At 41.2% G+C, this 19,362-nt stretch overlaps 1 protein-coding gene across 3 annotated transcripts in view; it reads right to left on the bottom strand.

Annotated features, from left to right (window-relative positions):
* Positions 1-3,803: 3,803 nt before the first annotated feature.
* Positions 3,804-19,362, bottom strand: part of ZC2HC1A (zinc finger C2HC-type containing 1A) — a 53,637-nt gene continuing 38,078 nt past the window's right edge. For all 3 annotated transcript variants that reach the window (XM_053244640.1, XM_053244638.1, XM_053244639.1), the window contains 2 exons: positions 13,165-13,272; positions 3,804-5,936 (listed from right to left, as the gene is read on the bottom strand). In XM_053244640.1, coding sequence (XP_053100615.1) covers positions 5,762-5,936; positions 13,165-13,272 — 283 coding nt within the window. In that variant the 3' untranslated portion in view covers positions 3,804-5,761. The remainder of the gene's footprint in view (positions 5,937-13,164; positions 13,273-19,362) is intronic.

Genomic DNA, 19,362 nt, shown 5'->3' with positions numbered 1-19,362 from the left:
CAATTACTTTGCACATATCTAGTCCCAAATTATACCTAGGCTCTGAGTAAACAGAGACTGTAGATTTTGAAAGTGTGTTAGGTAGCACTGATAGCACAGCTGCTGCCAGGATCACAAACTGCAAGAAGCAACCACAGAACACTTAGACAAAAGGAGATTTTGTATGTAATGATTACTTTATTGTTAACAGAGGACTAAATAACATATAGCAAGCATTTACAGATTGCTTTTGCAAATAAAAACCGAATATTTTGGAGAACCTAATCATAGGAACAAGGAATAAAGCTCACATAACTGTTTAGTAAAAATTAGACACTTGTTAGTTACAAAAAGCAAAGTTACAATACACTAAAGAAATCACACAGATGCAATATGTAGATGTAATAAAGTATATGTAGAAACACAGAAACGGTGAAGTGACATTAACTAAAATGGAATCTTTGGTGAATGAAGATGCATATAAAGTCTGACCCAAATGGCTGACACCCAAGCAAAGCAGAATCCACAAAATCTCAAAGATGCAGCAGGAGTTGTGGAGCATTCAGAATTTCCTCATATAAGCTGCCAAAGTACAAGTCCATTTTCTACAAAATACTAAACATGCAGTGGAATACCAGGAGAATTATAGCTATATTTCCTCTATTAAGTATAAATAGACAGTTCCTACACATATTAGCTTTTCTGAAGCAAAGCTTGATTTCTGTGACGCTCTACCATTAGGGCAATATAATATACCGTTTTCAAATGGAGATTAATCTCTGTGGTAAAAAGTAACATCAAGCAGCGCTGAGTGATGTCTTAAAAATACTGAGCTTGTGTCTCTGTGAAGGTCATCATTTACATGAGATGAAAATAATCTGCAAAGCACAGCATTCATGGCTGACATCTTAACACTTCATGAATACTTCTAACAGCATGCATGAAGCAAAAGTCCCCTCACTTTGGAAGACAGTGTCTGTGCTTCGTAACCACGGGGACTAGAATTCCATGCACACAGTTAGAAGCACACACAGAATATTTGTCAGGAATGCAGCCCATATTAAAACAAACTAGACAACCATTTATAAATAATGCAGGGTAATGTTCTATGAGAGTGACCAAATGTGTTCATTAGCTTTTAAGCAAAGTAAATAGAAAAGGAGATTTTAGAAACTTCTCTAAAATGAGTTTGGTGAAAAGAAAACTGAAAGGGAAAATCAGGAGAGTCACTTCATTCCAGAATGCATGGAGTTTACTTAAAACCACAATACAAGAAGCCCAGTTAGACTGTATACCAAAAAGGAGGAAAGATACCACCAAGACCAGGAGGATGCCAGCATGGCTAACAGGTAAAGTCAAGGAAGCTATAAAGAGGAGGAAGAATTCCTTCAGAAATTGGAAGGCCTGCCCAAACCAAGAGAACAGAAAGGAACACAAACTCTGGCAAAAGAAATGCAAGGTGACAATAAGGGAGGCGAAAAGAGTGTTTGAGGAACATTTAGCTAAAAGCATCAAGGGGAATAACAAAAACTTCCTTAAAAACATCAGAAGCAGGAAACATGCTAGGGAGGCTGTTGGACCATTAGACAATAAGGGAGATGAAGAGATTATTAAGGAGAATATGGAGGTTGCAGAGAAGCTTTACATCTGTCTTCACGGCAGAGGTTACTGAGCATATACCTATTCCTTAACTTCCTCCGCAGCTTCTTAGGTATGGAGGCTAAATAACTGAATCAGATAGAGCTGACAAGAGATGACGTTCTAAACTGTCTGGAAAAACTGAAAACTAGTAAATTGCCAGGGCCAGATGGCATCCATCCAAGAGTCCTAAAACAACTCAAATGTGAAATTGCCAACCTCCTTGCTAAAATATATAACATATTCCTACAATCAGGTTCTGTTCCAGAGGACTGGAAAGTAGCCAATGCAACACTGATTTTCAAAAAAGGGATCCAGGGGCGATCCTGGAAATTACAGGCCAGTTAGCTTAATGTCTGTTCTAGGCAAATTGATGGAAAGCATTCTCAAGGATAAAATTGTAAAGCACATAGAAGAACAGGCCCTGCTGGGGGAGAACCAGCATGGCTTCTACAAAGGTAAATCTTGCCTCACTAAACTTTGGAGTTCTTTGAGAGAGCTAACAGGTGTGTGGATAAAGTTTACCCGGTTGACATAGTCTACCTGGACTTCCAAAAAGCTTTCGACAAAGTTCCTCATCAAAATCTCTTGAGAAAGCTTAGCAGTCATGGGATAAGGGGACAAGTACATGTATGGATTAATAGCTGGTTGAAGGACAGGAAACAGAGGGTAGGTATAAATGAAGAGTTTTCACAATGGAGGGAAATAAGAAGTGGGGTTCCCCAGGGATCTGTCCTGGGACCGGTGCTTTTTAATTTATTCATAAAGGATTTAGAAGTTGGAGTAAGCAGCGAGGTGGCCAAATTTGCAAGATGACACCAAAGTATTTAGGGTAATGAAATCCAAAACACATTGTGAGAAGCTCCAAAAGGATCTCTCCAAACTGGGTGAGTGGGTGACAAAATGGCAATGTCAGCAAGTATAAAGTGATGCATATTGTGGCAAAAAAAACCCCAACCCATTTTCACATATGAGATCTAAGCTGTAGGTAGATCCTTACCTACAGCTTACTGAAATAGTGTTCAGCAGTGAACTCTTACAAAATGGGAGTTCTGCAGGAAACCTGGGTAAGAATACACAATTAAATAATAATCCTTAATTGACCCTCTTTTGTTTACAAAGAAGCAATCACTATTTAAAAATCAATCAACACTATTAATAAAAGATGGCAAGTTAGTGATTGGTTCAGAGTTTTAAAACCATCCATTATCACATTTTGATTATAAACAGTTAGGGTCTGTTTATCACACCCTGTTGACACAAAACATTTTTTATTTCTATTACTGGCAAGCACATATAAAAGCTAATCATTCTACATTAGATCTTAAAATAACTTCACATTCTAAACCAATTTATACAATAATCTTGTTTGTGTGGAGAGTCTGCTCAAGGGGCAATATGATCTGTGGGGCCTATAAAAAAAAAATCTGTGCTTTAAAAGGGCAACTGCCCAAAGTACCATAGTTTAACCCTCCCATCAAACTGAGAAATTTGAGACTACATAATCATGGATAGTATGCAAAGAATTGACTAATAAGTTGCAATCCACACACTACTTAAATCTGGAATAGATCTATAGCTAACTATCTGCTGGATATATTTCCTGTACAGACCCTATTCTTCAAAAAGAATAAGAGAACAATATTCTTGTTCAACTTCCATTTGCAGGATGTGAACATACAGTAAACATTCCCAGAAGAAATTCTACCCACAACTCTCAACAGAACTTTTGTAACATTTTTCCAGAGAATGTAATCAACAACCCTTGTTTTGAGCAAGTTATCTGAAGTATAAATCAATCCTTCTCATCAATTGCTATGAAACCTTGTGGAATTTAGATATTTTCTGTATTGCACCCGCAACAGCTGCTATATTATTGCGTGCAGAACACACACATATCCCTTGATTTTAGCACAAGTAACATTTGTTTTAGAAAACAAAACCACAAATGCTCCCATTAAACCTCCATAATAAAAACCGAAACATCTAGAAGAAGCACAAGGATACAGGATAATGCAAGCTATGCAAGATTATGCAAGCCTGAATGAACTTCTATACATCTTGGTATCTTGCTCCCATTATTGGTACCGCCCCACTGTATCTAGCTACTATAAATATATCCACTAGATATTATACAATGGCAAAATATTTGCCATTCTCTAGAATTTAAATAAGGGTCACAGCACAAGAATTTATTCATTTTTAATAAGGAAAATTAGAGATCCATGAACACATTTCTACAGCAATGAACGTGTTAATTCTAATAGTCTAGTACCTGCAATTTAGCAGTAATAAGCCTACTATAAAACAGAAGAAGGGAAAAGAACTTGATCCACCAAATGCATACTAAGTATATTGCAAGTTGCTAGTCAGAGTATGTCTGTAGAGGTGTTTAAAAAACCAACCCAAAACACACCAAAAACTTGCAGCATGTTAATTCTTGCAGAGTACCTGATGGTAGTACAAATGATTATTGTATTTGGGATGAAAATGGCTTGGAAGTAGCTGTTTGAAACAAAGAGGTCAAAATTATTTTGGGAAAGGCACTATTAAATGTTACCAGTCTTCATAGGCAAAATATTTTAACTTTTCACAGCAACTATTAGGAACTGAAGCAGTTTAATACTGGTGCACCATAAGGACTTCAGTGGGCCAGAGCTTAGTCCTTTCGAAGCCAGTGAGTTATGTTTTGACCTCAGAAAGAGAACAAGAATGCTTAAGAAGAAAATAATGGTCCAGATGTTGCAAAGCCATGGCAGAGCGGAAGGGGCTGCATCCTCACAGAGAGGCTGCAGAGGACCTGAGACAAAGCCTTATTCCACAGTCGAACATGGGCGGTGGAGGATGCCACTCAAAAGCAAGTGCTTTTCACTTGTATCCCCTCCCTCCCAAAGGCCTCTTAGCTTGCAGAATCACTTCCCCATCCTTCACCGCCCATGCTCAGCTGCAGAAGCATTCCCCGTGGTTATGCTTCAGCCTCTCCGTGAAGGCACAGCCCTTCTTCCACGTGCCCACAGCAATGCAACACATAGGCCACTATCACTGAAAACAAAAAGCATTGTTCCAATATATTCTGGAAATGATTTGCTCCACAATTATTGTAAAAAATAAACGGATTTCTACAATATCTTACAGTCAACCACGAGTCTCTCTATAAAGGCAAAACAATGTAAATAATTCAGGCCACATCAGACAAACATTAAAACTAAATATATATATGACTTTGCTTTTATAAGAGAAAAAAAAGTGTAGAGCCTTACAAATCCAGGAAAGAAGAGCACTGTAGAGAAAGGCTGATAAAGGACACAAATCACCAAGTACTTGTACATCACCCTTCCGTTTCAATGAAGCTTGCATAGACAGAGGTAGTTGGTGAACTGATCCCATAGAAGCCTGAAGGAAGGTGAATTACTTGCAAAACTATAGGTTAACATAAACAAAAACAGAAATCATTTATTTGGAACATACTTTTAAAAATACAGTAAACCTAATTCTATTTAAAGGCGGTTACAAGAAGAATATCAAGGAGAAATCTTGCATTATACACAAAGGAAACGTCATATACAGATTATAAAGCAGTCTTGAGAAAAGTGTCAGGTGGCGAGTCTGAATAATATAGCCAACAAAAGATCAATCATTTGGACTGAACCAATTTCAGTCATTAATAAGAGATGTACGAGGAGCTGTCATCTAGTTATCTGCCGACTTACTAGAGCATCACGGATAATATTCTCATAGTATAAAGAATTTCATATTAGAAAACTTCCTTTAGACCAAATGGTACAGGGCTAGTAATCTATGAGTGAGTGACCAGGGACTTATGGATACAATACATAACAGGATTACAAACCACCCCCACCCCAACTACATCTTGAATTAATATTTTGCTCCATTAAAGATATTTCCAACAGTGTACCAAGAACACTTTTTTGAATGGCACAGCCTTAGGTACTTATTTATATACAGTATAATTATATTTCTATATAAATTATTCTGTGATCAAGAAGAATTGCTCAAAAAATTACTGTGGTGAAAATTACTATGGTGCTTTAGGTTGAGTTCTAATGGGAAGCTATAGTATAGAAATTTATGCAACCATGGCTAACAGAAGAGTTGGCTGTGTGTTTTGCTTTACAGAACATGTTCACAGAACCATTCTTCGAACTCCACATTCACAGCAAAATTTCGCAGATTCAACTGGGTATTTGGCTCCACACTCATAACAGAATTTTGGTAACTGTGCAGTTGAATTCCCATCACTGCTGTTTGAACTTCCTCCATTGACAGAAGATGAGCAGTCTCCACTCTCATAACCAGTTCTTCAAGAGGCATTAAAAAAAAAAAAAAATGAAGAATGTTACCACAGTTCATTACGTAAATGTTAAGAGGTTGCAAATAGTTCATTTTTCTAAACATGGAGACTTTTTTCTAAAAATGGAAACTTTAACAATCCTAATGGTAACTGGTTTAAAGAACTAATGGACGTTGCCAGCAATGGGGAACACCAGGCCAACTGTCTAAACTGTATCCCCTTTGAAGCAACTCAACAAGGGAGAACTGAATAAGCAAGCACCATCCCAATGTCAAAAAGGACCAAACCATATGTTTGACTATTAGGATCTTCCACAGTTTGTATTATGCCAGTTAGTAACCCCATGGCTGTTTAGAAGATCCAGGATGTGGTGCTCAGAGAAGACACCTATCCCTTTTCTTCCATACTATTTTCTACTCCCCCCTCCACACCACAGAGCCAATAGTAGCAGGAGGGAGGATAGCATAGAAAGAAAAAAACTAACACCTCTCTCAAAGCTTCTGCTAACTAGCAAAGCAAGAACTGTGGAAGAACCTAATCTCCAATGCATTTCCGGTGGGGTGGGGGGAACAAGGGGAGCAGGTGTGGAGAGAAGCTTGGAGATGCAAGGGCCCCAATTACAAAAGCAAAGCCAGAAGCTATAGTTCAGCATAAGATCTCTTGTCCTGCCCTATTACCTGCACAGAGTTAGAGCATAATATCCATCATAAGATGAAGTTGGCATTTTTACCTTTTCAAAAGCTTGTTTAGAAAGTAAGCAAATACTGTCGCCACCACTGTAATCTCATTCATTTACTTTATACTACCTCACCCAGATGGCTCTAGGCAGTTCACAAATATAAGAACAGATTAAAAACAAATAATTCATTTAAACAAAATTGAGACCAGTTTAAAATCATTTCAGTACTCAATAAGGCTCTCCACACGAGCAGTGGGGAGAGCCTAAAGGGGGTTAGCGGGTAGAGCAGGTTTGACCCGCTCTCCCCACAGGCTATTGGCTAGCCTGCCCTGGGTGGCCGGATCAGCCACCCAGACAATTACCGGTTCCATCACAGAGCCGGTTGGGGCGGTGGGGTTCGGGGGCCTCCCAGCCCCCAGAAGTTCTAGACTGGCCTGTGCAAGTGTGCGGGGCATTCTGGGGAGCCTCCCGACACCGGGAGGCTTGTTGTAGCCTCCCAATCAGGAGGCTACTTATGAGTCGCTGTGCTGCGGCGACACACAATCTTTTAACCCGGATTTAAGGTGCTCTCGCACAGAGCCACCGCCGGGAGCCACACGGCTCCCGTTGCTGCACACAAGCATCAGGAACCAGGCTGGGTTCCCTTAGCCTGGTTCCTGCTGCTTGTGAGAACAGCCTCGCTAAATTACAGAAGATATGTTTTTAGGGCTCTTTTCAAGGCTGCTAAAACTCTTGCGCCACTAATATCCATAGGGAGTTCATTCCAGTGCCCAGGAACAGCTACAGAGAATCCGAGTCACCATCAGGCAAGCTGGTGGCAGCTGGAGATGGACCTCTCCTGATGACCTTAAAGTGCTGTAAGGATCATAACAAAGAAGGTTCTCTCTCTGGCAACCCGGTCCTTTTCACTTCCGGGTCCTATTTAAAGTGCTGGTTTTCATCTACAAAACCCTTATGGGCTTAGCACCTGTATATCTCCAGGATAGCCTCTATCGGCTGGTTGTATTCTATCCTGTGAGGTCTTTTTAGTTGGCCTGCCTTAAGTGTCCCGGGCCCTGGTGTAGTGTGTGGTGCCTGGGAGGCCCTTCCCTGTGGCTGCCCCTCTTCTTGGGTACACCTTTGCCTCCCAGATTCGTTCAGACCCTTCCTTAGTGGCTTTTAAGGCCCTTCTTAAGACCTACCTTTTCCGCCAGGCTTTTGCCCTTAAAAAAAAAAAATTATGGTTATTGTTCACCGCCTAGAGTCTTTGGAGGAGGCAGTATACAAGATGTTTTAAATAAATAAGTACCAGCACTTTGTATTTTGCCCAGAAACATATGGGCAGCCAGTGCAACTGTTTTAAAACAGGCATAATATTTTCTCTCTGAGAAACCCCAGAGATTAATCTGGTGTTGCATTTTGAACTAACTGAAGTTTCCGAACAACATACAAAGGCAGCCCCATGTAAAGCACATTGCATTAGTCGAACTGAGAAGTTACTAGTAAGTGCACCACAGTTTTGAGATCATTATCTTCAATATAATTACACAGCTGTCATAGCATTTTATCAAAGCTGATAAAAAGCACTCCTGGTCAGAGCCTCCACCTGAGACACAAGGGTGAGGCGTGGATCCAGAAGCACTCCCAAGCTATATACCTGTAGGAATGTGCATGGTCCGGACCGGCACCAAGGGGGGGTCTCCCTTTAAGGGCGGGGGGGAGAACTTACCCCTCCCACCGCTCTTCCCCCTCCGGCGCTGTCGTTTAGAATGAAGTTTTGGGAGCGGCAGCGTTCGTCGCTGCTGCCCCTGCCCCCGTCATTAGTAAAGCCTCCGTAAGAGCTCTTGGAGAAGCATGCATGCGCGCGCAGTGGCGCGCGCCTGTCGCCAACATGTGCGCACCGCCAACGTCGAACTCTGCCGCCCCAAAAACTTCGTTCTAAACGACAGTGCCGGAGGGGGAAGAGCGGCGGGAGGGTTAAGTTCTACCCCCCCCGCCCTTAAAGGGAGACCCCCCCTCGGTGCCGGACCGCCGGACCGGTCCGGATCCGGACCGGGCTGGAGGCCTCTAACATGGCCTCCGGACCGGTCCGTGCACATCCCTATGTACCTGTTCCTTTAGGGGGAGTTGAACCCCATCCAGGAGGTTCTATCACATCCATCAAATTATGACTTCTCACCATCAGTACCTCCATCTTGTTTGGATCTAGTTTCAATTTATTATCCCTCACCCATACTATTACTGCCTGAAGGCAGGCATTTAGGAGATCTATGCCATTTTCTGATTATGATGTCATGGAAAAAGATTTGGGTGTCATCAGCATATTGATAACATCCTGCTCCAAATCCCCTGATGATCTCATCCAGCAGTTTCATGTAGATGTTAAAAAGGATCAGGGATAGGATGGAGCCCTGAGGAACACCATACAATAGCTCTCGTTTTACCGAGCAACTATCCCTAAGTGAAATCTGCCTGAGATATAGGAATGGAACCAGTGCAAAGCAGTACCCCCTATTCCCAAATCCCCCAGGCGATTCAGAATAATACCATGGTCGAAGTCACAGAGGGATCCAAAATTACCAGATGGGTCACATGATTCCTTGGTATAGATCATCCATCGGGCCAACCAAGGATTTCTCAACCCTATAGCCCGATCCAAAGCCAGTTTTAAATGGGTCAAGATAATCAATATACTCCAAAACTACTTGGGGTTGATCAGCCACCACCCTCTAAATCACATTGCCCAAGCAAGGTGGGGTTGGAGACCGACCTATAATTATCTATCACTGAGGGCTCTAGGGCAGGATTTTTAAGTAAAGGTCTCACAATAACCTCCTTCAACAATTTTGATCTGCCAGTGCTAGATGGGGTCACATTTCCCCAGAAGGAATAGATACACAGTCTGCGAATGCTTATGGACAAACACCTCTTCCTGGTGTCTCAGGTTGAGGCAGCGGCTGGAGGTGCTTTCTACAGGTTTGGCTGATATGCCAGATGCGTCCATTTCTTGAAATAAACAACCTCAGAACAGTGGTACATATACTGTAACCTCCAGACCTGACTACTGCAATGAGCTCTATGTGGGGCTGCCTTTGAATGTAGTCCAGAAACTGCAGTTGGTACAGAATGCAGCAGCTAGATTGGTCTCTGGGTCATCTTGGAGAGACCATATTACTCCTATACTAAAAGAAATGCAGTGGCTACCAATACGTTTCCGGGCAAAATACAAGATGCTGGTCATAACCTATAAAGCCCTAAACAGCCTAGGCCCTGGGTATTTTAGAGAACATCTTCTTCGCCATAAGCCCTATCGCCCATTGAGATGTTCATCTGCAGTTGCTACCAGTTCGTCTTCTCTGTTGCTCTGAGACGTGCTCCTGCTGAAATAAGAAGCTCCCTTCTCTAAAAAAATTTTTCGAAGTCTTTAAATTCTCCCCCCCCCCACCCAAGCTTTTAAACTTGACTGTGGTTTTAAATTGTTTTAAGATTTTCATTTTTCTTAATTTTTGTCTTGTAACCACCCAAGGATGGAAGTTTGGGGTAGTCTCAAAATTTGATTAATAATTATATTTTTAAAAATTAAAATTCAATCATGGAGGCATACTGCACTCTCCTAGTTAGGCAATCATGATGTCAACTAGGCCATCTAACAGAATTGCTAATAGATGATACTTATATCAGGCATGGATCCAGAGGACAGATGGTAGGCGAAATTCCTCCAAGAAGCTTGTCCATACCCTCAGCAGTCACAAATTGATAACAAACAGGCAGGACAAGGGCGGGGCGGGGGGGGAGGTTCATCCTTACTTCCTGCTGGGGAAGCATTATTTATTTATATCTATGTAAACCACTTTGAACACTTTGTTGAAAAGTGATATATAAATATTCTTCGTATAAATATTCTTCATATGCTGCCTATGGGGGTAAGGAAGAGGCTTCTCCTCTGCTGGAGCTAATTACGATCTGCTGAAGCAGCCATATGTATGAGAATGGAGCCAGGTGGCAAAATAAATGAGGACTAAACAAAAGAACTGAGCCTAACGGCCATAAGAAAGCACACAACATGAAAAAACAAAGTACATAACTTACATTAACTGAGCTGCAATCTATGCAATCAATATTTTGTGTGTGTGGGGGGGTGGGAATTGGTAAGGAATTGTATGATTTTATATTGTGAGATGCTTCCTCCATTAGCTCTTTTATCAAGAGAAAGTGACAGACTGAAAAGAAAACAATTCCCCTGCAGTCTGCCACTGTATTAAGGCAATAAGATCTGTTTGTTTTCAGCTTTCTATTTAAAGTATTAAAGGTATTAGATTCTGTAATAATATATTTCATAGCAAACATAATAGCAATACAGTAAAACAGTAATTCCTATGCACACTACACAAATACAAATCTAATCAATTAAAAATATATAGCATAAACAGTTTACTTGAAGCTCAGCAATATTTCATTAAGATAAACATATCTACCAGACAGGCTTTCTTACATGGACATTCATGTTATCATCTGTATCTCTATTTTCTTTTTTGTTCCCCTTGTCCAAAACACACTGGTTTATTCTCTTATTCCTTTTGAGCCTTCTTGTATTTATTCCTGCATCTTTTAAACTTCACTCTCTCCCCTCCTTTTATTAACTCTGCTACTCTCTTTTTCCTTAATCTTGTTTTTCCCTCCTACATTTTTTAAAAATTACATTCTCTTCACTGACTTTAATTCCTTATTGGATCTATTGTACTGAAGCTACACCTTAAAAACAAACCGAAACCTACATTTCCCTCTACGCCACATCCACCCCCTACCCTGCACCTTTATTCACCCCCGTCATCTGTTGATATGCTCCTCTTGCTTAAGTTTCTGGTTATTACTACTTATTAAATGCCATCTTCTCTCTCTTGCTGCCTTTTTTCTCTGGTACTCACTGATCCCAACACCCACACCTCTCCCTCTTTGGAATCATTTAAGCCTGGGATGGCAAAGATAGACTGGAAGCTATTGTTAGAGCTCCAAGTCATTTTGAGTAGATCACCAAAAATTGTGACTCCCAATGGTTTAACAATAGCAACAACAAAAAAGACCTTTCTCCCTAAATTAGGCTATGGAAATGAAGAAAGTCTGGGGGGTGGGGGGAATCAGGGATGCACTGCTGTGTGGAAAGGCTGTGCACTCCATTCTTGTAACATTAAGAACTAGTGTTTTCTGGCCCGTTGTAATAACGGGCGCTAGTAGGGGAGAGTTTCCCCCCCCTGCCCCACTCCCTCTGACCTCCCCCCCCGCCCTCCCAGCTGCCCAAGACCTCCTTACCCGAAGCAGCCCGCAGCAGTCGGGCGAACTGAAAGCAGTTTTTGCGCAGAAGAGAGGAGCTCCCGAACAGAGCTCCTCTCTGTGCTTAGCCAATGCCCAAACTGCTGCTATGGACGGAAAGGACGCCTATTGCGTCCTTTCCGTCCATAGCAGCAGTTTGGGCATTGGCTAAGCACAGAGAGGAGCTCTGTTCGGGAGCTCCTCTCTTCTGCGCAAAAACTGCTTTCAGTTCGCCCAACTGTTGCGGGCTGCTACGGGTAAGGTCTCGGGCAGCTGGGAGGGCGGTTGGCGGCCGTGGCCGCGGAGGCATTTTCCTGGGCCATTTTGGCCCTTAATCATTGGGGGGGGGAGCGGGGAAGAAGAATTTGGGCAGCTGGGAGGACGGGAGAGCGGGCGGCGGCCGTCTCCCCGTTGCGGTCTCTGTCTCCTCTGGCCGAGGCGGCGGCTCTGCTGCCGCCTTGGCTAATCTCCCCCGCCGCCTCTTCCCTGGGTTTTTTGGGGCGGCACCTTCTGGCTGCTCAACATGGCCGCCGGGTGCTGGCGGTCGTGTTTCCCTCAGACTGTTCTGAGCATGCGCTCCGCGCATGCTCAGAACAGCCGAGGGAGGCACGGACACCAAGTGTTTTATTAGAGAGGATGAGCATGTGCACTGAAGCACTGCTCTTTAATTCTATGTCTGCCCCACTTAGCGACTCTTTTGAACCTGGATCTCTGGCTGATAGACCTTGGGGTACCGGAGGGAAATGAAGATTCTACCAGTGTGAAGTCTGAACACACCTCTTCTTCCGTGTCTTTGATCTCTAGACTCTGCCTGTCTTCCTCTCCTTTTTGTGCTCCGTTCCTGACTCCTCACTATCTTGTGAGCAAGGCTTGTGTCATTTTAATATAATTAATGCACAGCACCTAGCTGTTAAGATACATAATGAAGTCAGCTGGAGAGGCAGGAAATAAGTATTGTAAATAGATAAATTTATGAATAATAAATATAATTTATAATTACTGTAATTCCAGAATAATGTATTATTTTGGGAAGATGGGTGTGTTAACATAACCACTTAAAGGCTAGTTACCTGCCGAGGGGCAAGGGCAAGGCATCTGTGAGATCATCCTCCTACTGTCCTTTCTCGGACTAAGCTACTAGGCCTCACTGGGTAGCCGTTTCCACCACATGCCCTTCCTTCCAAAACGTAGCAGAATTCAGACATTTTCAAGCATCATACTCTCAAAAAACAGCAGTTTTAAAAACAGGGTTGCAAAAATAATCAACTACCTGCTTGAGTAGTTTTCAGTACCGTAGCCTTTCCTCTTGCTTGCCATCATACCCAAGCCAGCATTTCGTGTCATATTAGATGCTGCTGTCCGAGATTTCATGTAACCTCTAGAAGATAGCATTGTCAGCAAATTAGACTGCATTTAAGGCGAAAAAAAGGTATATAATAGCCTCACCCAGTCTCCTCCCCCTCGCATGCTACTGATGATTTCTCCACATGTGGGAGAGATGCCACTGCGAGAAACTAGATATGGATCAGGAGTCTCTTGTATGTGGAACACTAAAGGGTGAGGAAAAGGTGAATGTCAGGACTGTCCCCTTAATTTGCTACAGAATAAAGAAACTCTAAAACAAATGTTTCAATCATCACTTGAACAGAAACAGACTGACTAATAAGGTCTGAGAACTATGTGCCGGAAGTTGGGGTGATGCTCTAAAAGGACTAAAATTATTTGGTGAACAGATATTCATGTTGCTCCATCACCAAAAAATAAACCGACTAGCATCTTACTATTATTTTTCAAGAGTGAGCCATAAATGATCATTTGGCCCTTCAAAAGCAGTGCATCAGCAGCCTGATGTGGATGAAGTTTTGTATTTTATTTTGTTTTTTTCCCTTCTTGTCTGTTATGATTAAATGTGTTATGTGTTTTTATTTGGTGTTTTAATGCTGTGTTGTGAGCTGCCCAGAGAACAATTTGTTATGAGGCAGCTAACAAATAACATTATTTATTATTATTATTTATTTACACAGTCAGACAGGTGTTATTGACTGGTTTGTTTTATCCAGACATCGAGTCCTTCCCAAGGACCTGGGATGGCTGAATTTTATTGCCAATGTTGTTGCTGTTATTATAGATATCGTCTCAGAATACAGGCTGTTCCCAGTAAAGTTGCTTTTTGTAATGGGCTGATGGTGAATTCTGTGGCCCCTATGGAAATCGCCATCAGCCAGTTACAAAAAGCAACATTATTTATTTATTAATTATTATTATTAATAATAATTATTATTATTATTATTTATTTATTTACACAGTCAGACAGGTGTTATTGACTGGTTTGTTTTATCCACACATCAAGTCCTTCCCAAGGACCTGGGATGCCAGAATTTTATTATCAATGTTGTTGCTGTTATTATAGATATCGTCTCAGAATATAGGCTGTTCCCAGTAAAGCTGCTTTTTATAATTGGCTGATGGTGATTTCTGTGGCCCCTATGGTGCTGAGATGTTCTTCAAGTTATTTTGGAATTGCACCTAGGGCACCAATTACCATGGGATTATTTTGGTCTTCTTCTGCCGCAGCCTTTCAATTTCAATTTGTAGATCCTTGTATTTTGTGATTTTTTCTATTTCTTTTTCTTCTATTCTGGTGTTTTTTCTTCTATTCTATCCCCTGGTATTGCTATGTCGATTATTTTAATTTGTTTTTTTTTCTTCTCGACTACAGTTATAGCTGGTGTATTGTGTGGCAGATGTTTGTCTGTTTGTAGTCGGAAGTCCCATAATATTTTTGCATCTTCATTTTCTACAACTTTTTCAATTTTATGGTCCCACCAATCTTTGGCTACAGGTAGCTTGTATTTTTTGCAGATGTTCCAGTGTATCATCCCTGCTACCTTGTCATGCCTTTGTTTGTAGTCTGTCTGTGTGACCTTTTGGCAGCAGCTGATTAGGTGGTCCACTGTTTCATCTGCTTCTTTACAAAGGCGGCACTTGCTGTTTGTTGTGGATTTTCTGACTTTTGCTCTTATTGCCTTTGTTCTTAGTGCTTGTTCTTGTGCAGCCAGTATTAAACCTTCTGTTTCTTTCTTCAAGTTGCCATCTTACGCCATTGCCAGGTCTTGGTGATGTCTGATTTTCCACTTATATTGTGCAAATATTGACCATGCAGTGGCTTATTTTTCCATTTTTCTGCTCGGTTCTTGACTTGTTCTTTCGTGAAGGTCCGCTTTGTTTCATTGGTGTTGAATAGTTTCTCGTTATTGACCATTTGAAGTGCATCTTCTTCACTGTCCTTGATATATTCTTCAAGGCCTCTTTTCTCCTCCTCTGCTGTCTGATGGACTCGCAGTATTCCTCTTCCACCTGCGCTGCGAGGAAGGTATAGCCTATCGACATCACTGTGGGGGTGCAGAGCATGATTGATGGTCATGATTTTCCTGGTCTTATGATCTAGCGTCCCTAGCTTTGCCTGGGTCCAGTCTATTATTCCTGCAGTGTATCTGATAACAGGTATAGCCCAGGTGTTTATGGCTTGTATGGTGTTCCCGCCATTGCGTTTGGACTTGAGGATTTTTCTAACTCTCCTGATGTATTCACTTCCGATTTTTCTTTTAACGTCAGTGTGTGCGATGTTATCAGCCTGGAGAATGCCCAGTTATTTGTAATGTTCTTTCTCTTCCAGGTTCTTGATCTTGCTTCCATTGGACAGTTCTATCCCTTCTGTTTTTCTTATTTTCCCTCTATTCATTATTAATGCAGCACACTTGTCTAATCCAAACTCCATTGCTGTATCACTATTGAATATACGGACAGTGTTTAGCAGTGATTCGATTTCTGACTGGGACTTTCCATACAACTTCAGATCGTCCATGTACAGCAGATGGTTGATTTTACTGGATGTTTTAGATGTTTGCTATCCGAGGCTTGTTTTGTTTAGTATTTGTGAAAGTGGAGTCATGGCGATTACAAACAATAGAGGGGATAGTGAGTCCCCTTGGAAAATGCCTCTTCTAATGCTAACCTGTCCAAGTGTCTCGCCATTGATTGTTAATTGTTTACTCCACATGCTCATTGCTTTTTAAATAAATATCTGAATGTTTTTGCTGGCACCAGTTGTTTCTAAACATTTTAGTATCCATGTGTGAGGCAATGAGTCAAAGGCTTTCTTGTAGTCAATCCATGCAACACTTAGATTTGTTTTTCTTCTCTTGCAATTTTCTAAAATCATTTTGTGCATCAGCAGCTGATCTTTTGTGCCTCTGGTGTTTGGGCAATTTCCTTTCTGTTCTAACTGGAAGCTGTTTGTTAGTTAATAAGTGTTGTACTACTTCATCTGCTATTATTCCAGTTAATAATTTGAACATGGTTGGCAGGCAGGTTATTGGTCTATAATTACTAGGAACTGCACCTTTTGCTGGGTCTTTCATTATGAGATGAGTTTTCCCAGTTGCTAGCCATTGTTCAATATCACCTCCTTGCAAAATGTGATTGAACTGTTTTGATAGTTGTTTATGAAGGCTTGTTAGGTGTTTCAGCCAAAAGCTGTGCAGCTGATCGTCGCCTGGTGCAGTCCAATTTTTAATTTTCTTTGCTCTTTCACTTATTTATTCTGGTGTTATTATTAGATCTTGCATTTGTTGGTTACATTTTTTGACCTCTTTTACCTAACCTGCTTCTTTTATTATAGTCTATTGGATTGTCCCATAATTTTTCCCAGAATTGCACTGTTTCTTCTTTATTTGGTGTTTCTGTTTTTTTTGTAGTTTCTCCTTCTGTGCTTTGGTAGAAACGTCTCTGATTCGAATGGAATTGGAGATTCTGCCTGTGTTGTGTAATTCTGGCTTCGTATCTGCTAATCTTTGACACTGCTGTTATTTGCCGTTTTATTATTTCCAGGACTTCTCTAATTTTCCTTGAATCTAGGTGGTATTTTTGGATCAGAAACTGTTTGGTGTTTTCATTCTTCAGCTTCTTGTCTTTCATCTCTTTCAATTTACTAGCATCTGATCTAAGCCTGGAGATTTTATTTTCTAATCTAATCTTCCATTTAGGTGATGTACTACTTTCTTTTTTTTACAGGTCCAATGGTCTTATATCCGAGCTCTTGCGTTGTTATTGTTGCTGCACTGTACATTAGTTGGTTTGTTTCTTGCAAATTCTTGGTTGTTATTTCTGCAAGTGCAGCACTGACATCTTTTAATGCCTGAGCGAGTTGTTTTTTGGCAACTGTTTTTAGAGCGGGAAGTCGAACCCTGGTGGTTGTTTGGTTCATGTGCTCAGTTATTTTTTGCTTTAGTTCTTGTTGTTTTTCTGTTAAATGGCATTCGGGTTTTTGAAGTGAAGGCAAAAGGGAGGTTGCCTGGTTTTGATTTTGAAACAGTTCAGCAACAGTGGCATCCTCTATTTCCAACACTTCCTCCACCTGCGCCTGAGCAACTGCTTCAGTTGGTGGTAATTCTTCTTCCATATCTTGAGCCTGTGTTGCTCTTTGCAGTTCTTCCAGCTCAACTTCTGTGAATACTTTATTTCTTATTATGAATCTTCTCTGGTCTGCTAGCCTTTGTTCTGTTATTTCTGTATCTGGATGCTTCTCTTTCCAAATTTGGTACATTCTTTTTAAATAACTTCTTCTAGTTGGACTAGACTTGTAATAGCAGATCATTATTTCCTTGTTGGCATTTTTTGTATATATTTTTCGCTTAAGCGACGTTTCTTCCAGTAACCTTGCAGTCTGAAGCCCTGGTTGCTCAACTGAAGATCCTGAGTCCTGTTGCCCACTTGCCACCAGATGTCCAGGGACTATAGCACCTGGCGTGGTCCTTGTTGACCCGGGCGACGACCGATCCAGTATAGATTTATTAAAGTTACGTCTCACCATATTGTTGATGGGAGAGGCACTCTTTGTCTGGCTCCTCTGGTGAGACATATCCAGTATGGTTGGACCTTTGGCATAGCTCTCACCTTCCTCAGAGCACGCAAGCCCCACAACCATGCCCAGGTAGTGCCTCACTGGGGGATCTTTATTAATTATCATGATCATGATCATCATCATCATCATCATCATCATTATTATTATCAATACCAAATATTATCAAAGCTCCTAGTTGATTTATCTGACTCTCACATATAGGTTAAATATTGCCATCTAGAGGGGGAAAAGAATACACACACTTAAAAAAACCCAACCCAGCTCAAAACAAAGTTGACTATCCACAGTAATAACTTTCTGCTGATATCCCTCCATTTCCTTCCCCAAATAAACATCCAGGAATAAGAGGGTAGATCAGATGCTGCTGTCCAAGAAATAAGAGTACAAGTATAAGAGGGCATATTCCAGAGCAAAAGTAGCACTCAGAACTCTAAGGCCTCTTCCATCATTGTCCCCACAATCCCTTGAAGCCTCATGCTTCATTAGTCAGGTTGTCAGCCACTTACTCAGTTTCATCAGCTGTAAAGTAGTAAGAAGCAGCTATCTGTGCCAACTGCACCACTCTTATGAGCCACCAGCACAATATAGCTCTTAAAACAAAGTAAATGCAAACTTAGATGATCAAGTATGGCATTTCTAATAGGGAATGCTGTTAGAAGCAGTCCAGGAAGTTTTTCACATCCGGCTTTTAGTTTGCATCTCCTCCAGAATGGAGGTGTGAGTTCACATACAGGTGAAACTCGGAAAATTAGAATATCGTGCAAAAGTCCATTAATTTCAGTAACGCAAATTAAAAGGTTAAACTGATATATGAGACAGACGCATTACATGCAAAGCGAGATAAGTCAAGCCTTAATTTGTTATAATTGTGATGATCATGGCGTACAGCTCATGAAAACCCCAAATCCACAATCTCAGAAAATTAGAATATTATATGGAACCAATAAGACAAGGATTGAAGAATAGAACAATATCGAACCTCTGAAAAGTATACAGTGTACTGTGCTTGATTGGCCAGCAAACTCGCCTGACCTGACCCCATAGAGAATCTATGGGGCATTGCCAAGAGAAGGATGACAGACACGACACCAAACAATGCAGAATTGCTGAAGGCCGCTAATGAAGCATCCTGGTCTTCCATAATACCTCATCAGTGCCACAGGCTGATAGCATCCATGCCACGCTGCATTGAGGCAGTAATTGCTGCAAAAGGGGCCCAAACCAAGTACTGAATACATATGCATGCTTATACTTTTCAGAGGTCCGATATTGTTCTATTCTTCAATCCTTGTTTTATTGGTTCCATGTAATATTCTAATTTTCTGAGATTGTGGATTTGGGGTTTTCATGAGCTGTACGCCATGATCATCACAATTATAACAAATTAAGGCTTGACTTATCTCGCTTTGCATGTAATGCGTCTGTCTCATATATCAGTTTCACCTTTTAATTTGCATTACTGAAATTAATGGACTTTTGCACGATATTCTAATTTTCCGAGTTTCACCTGTATTAGCCAAATTTACCCCAAAGTCCCTGTGAGCT

The sequence above is a fragment of the Hemicordylus capensis genome, chromosome 4 (genome assembly GCF_027244095.1).
Source record: "Hemicordylus capensis ecotype Gifberg chromosome 4, rHemCap1.1.pri, whole genome shotgun sequence".
Lineage (NCBI taxonomy): Eukaryota > Metazoa > Chordata > Lepidosauria > Squamata > Cordylidae > Hemicordylus > Hemicordylus capensis.
This window is presented reverse-complemented; position numbering and strand designations above follow the sequence as displayed.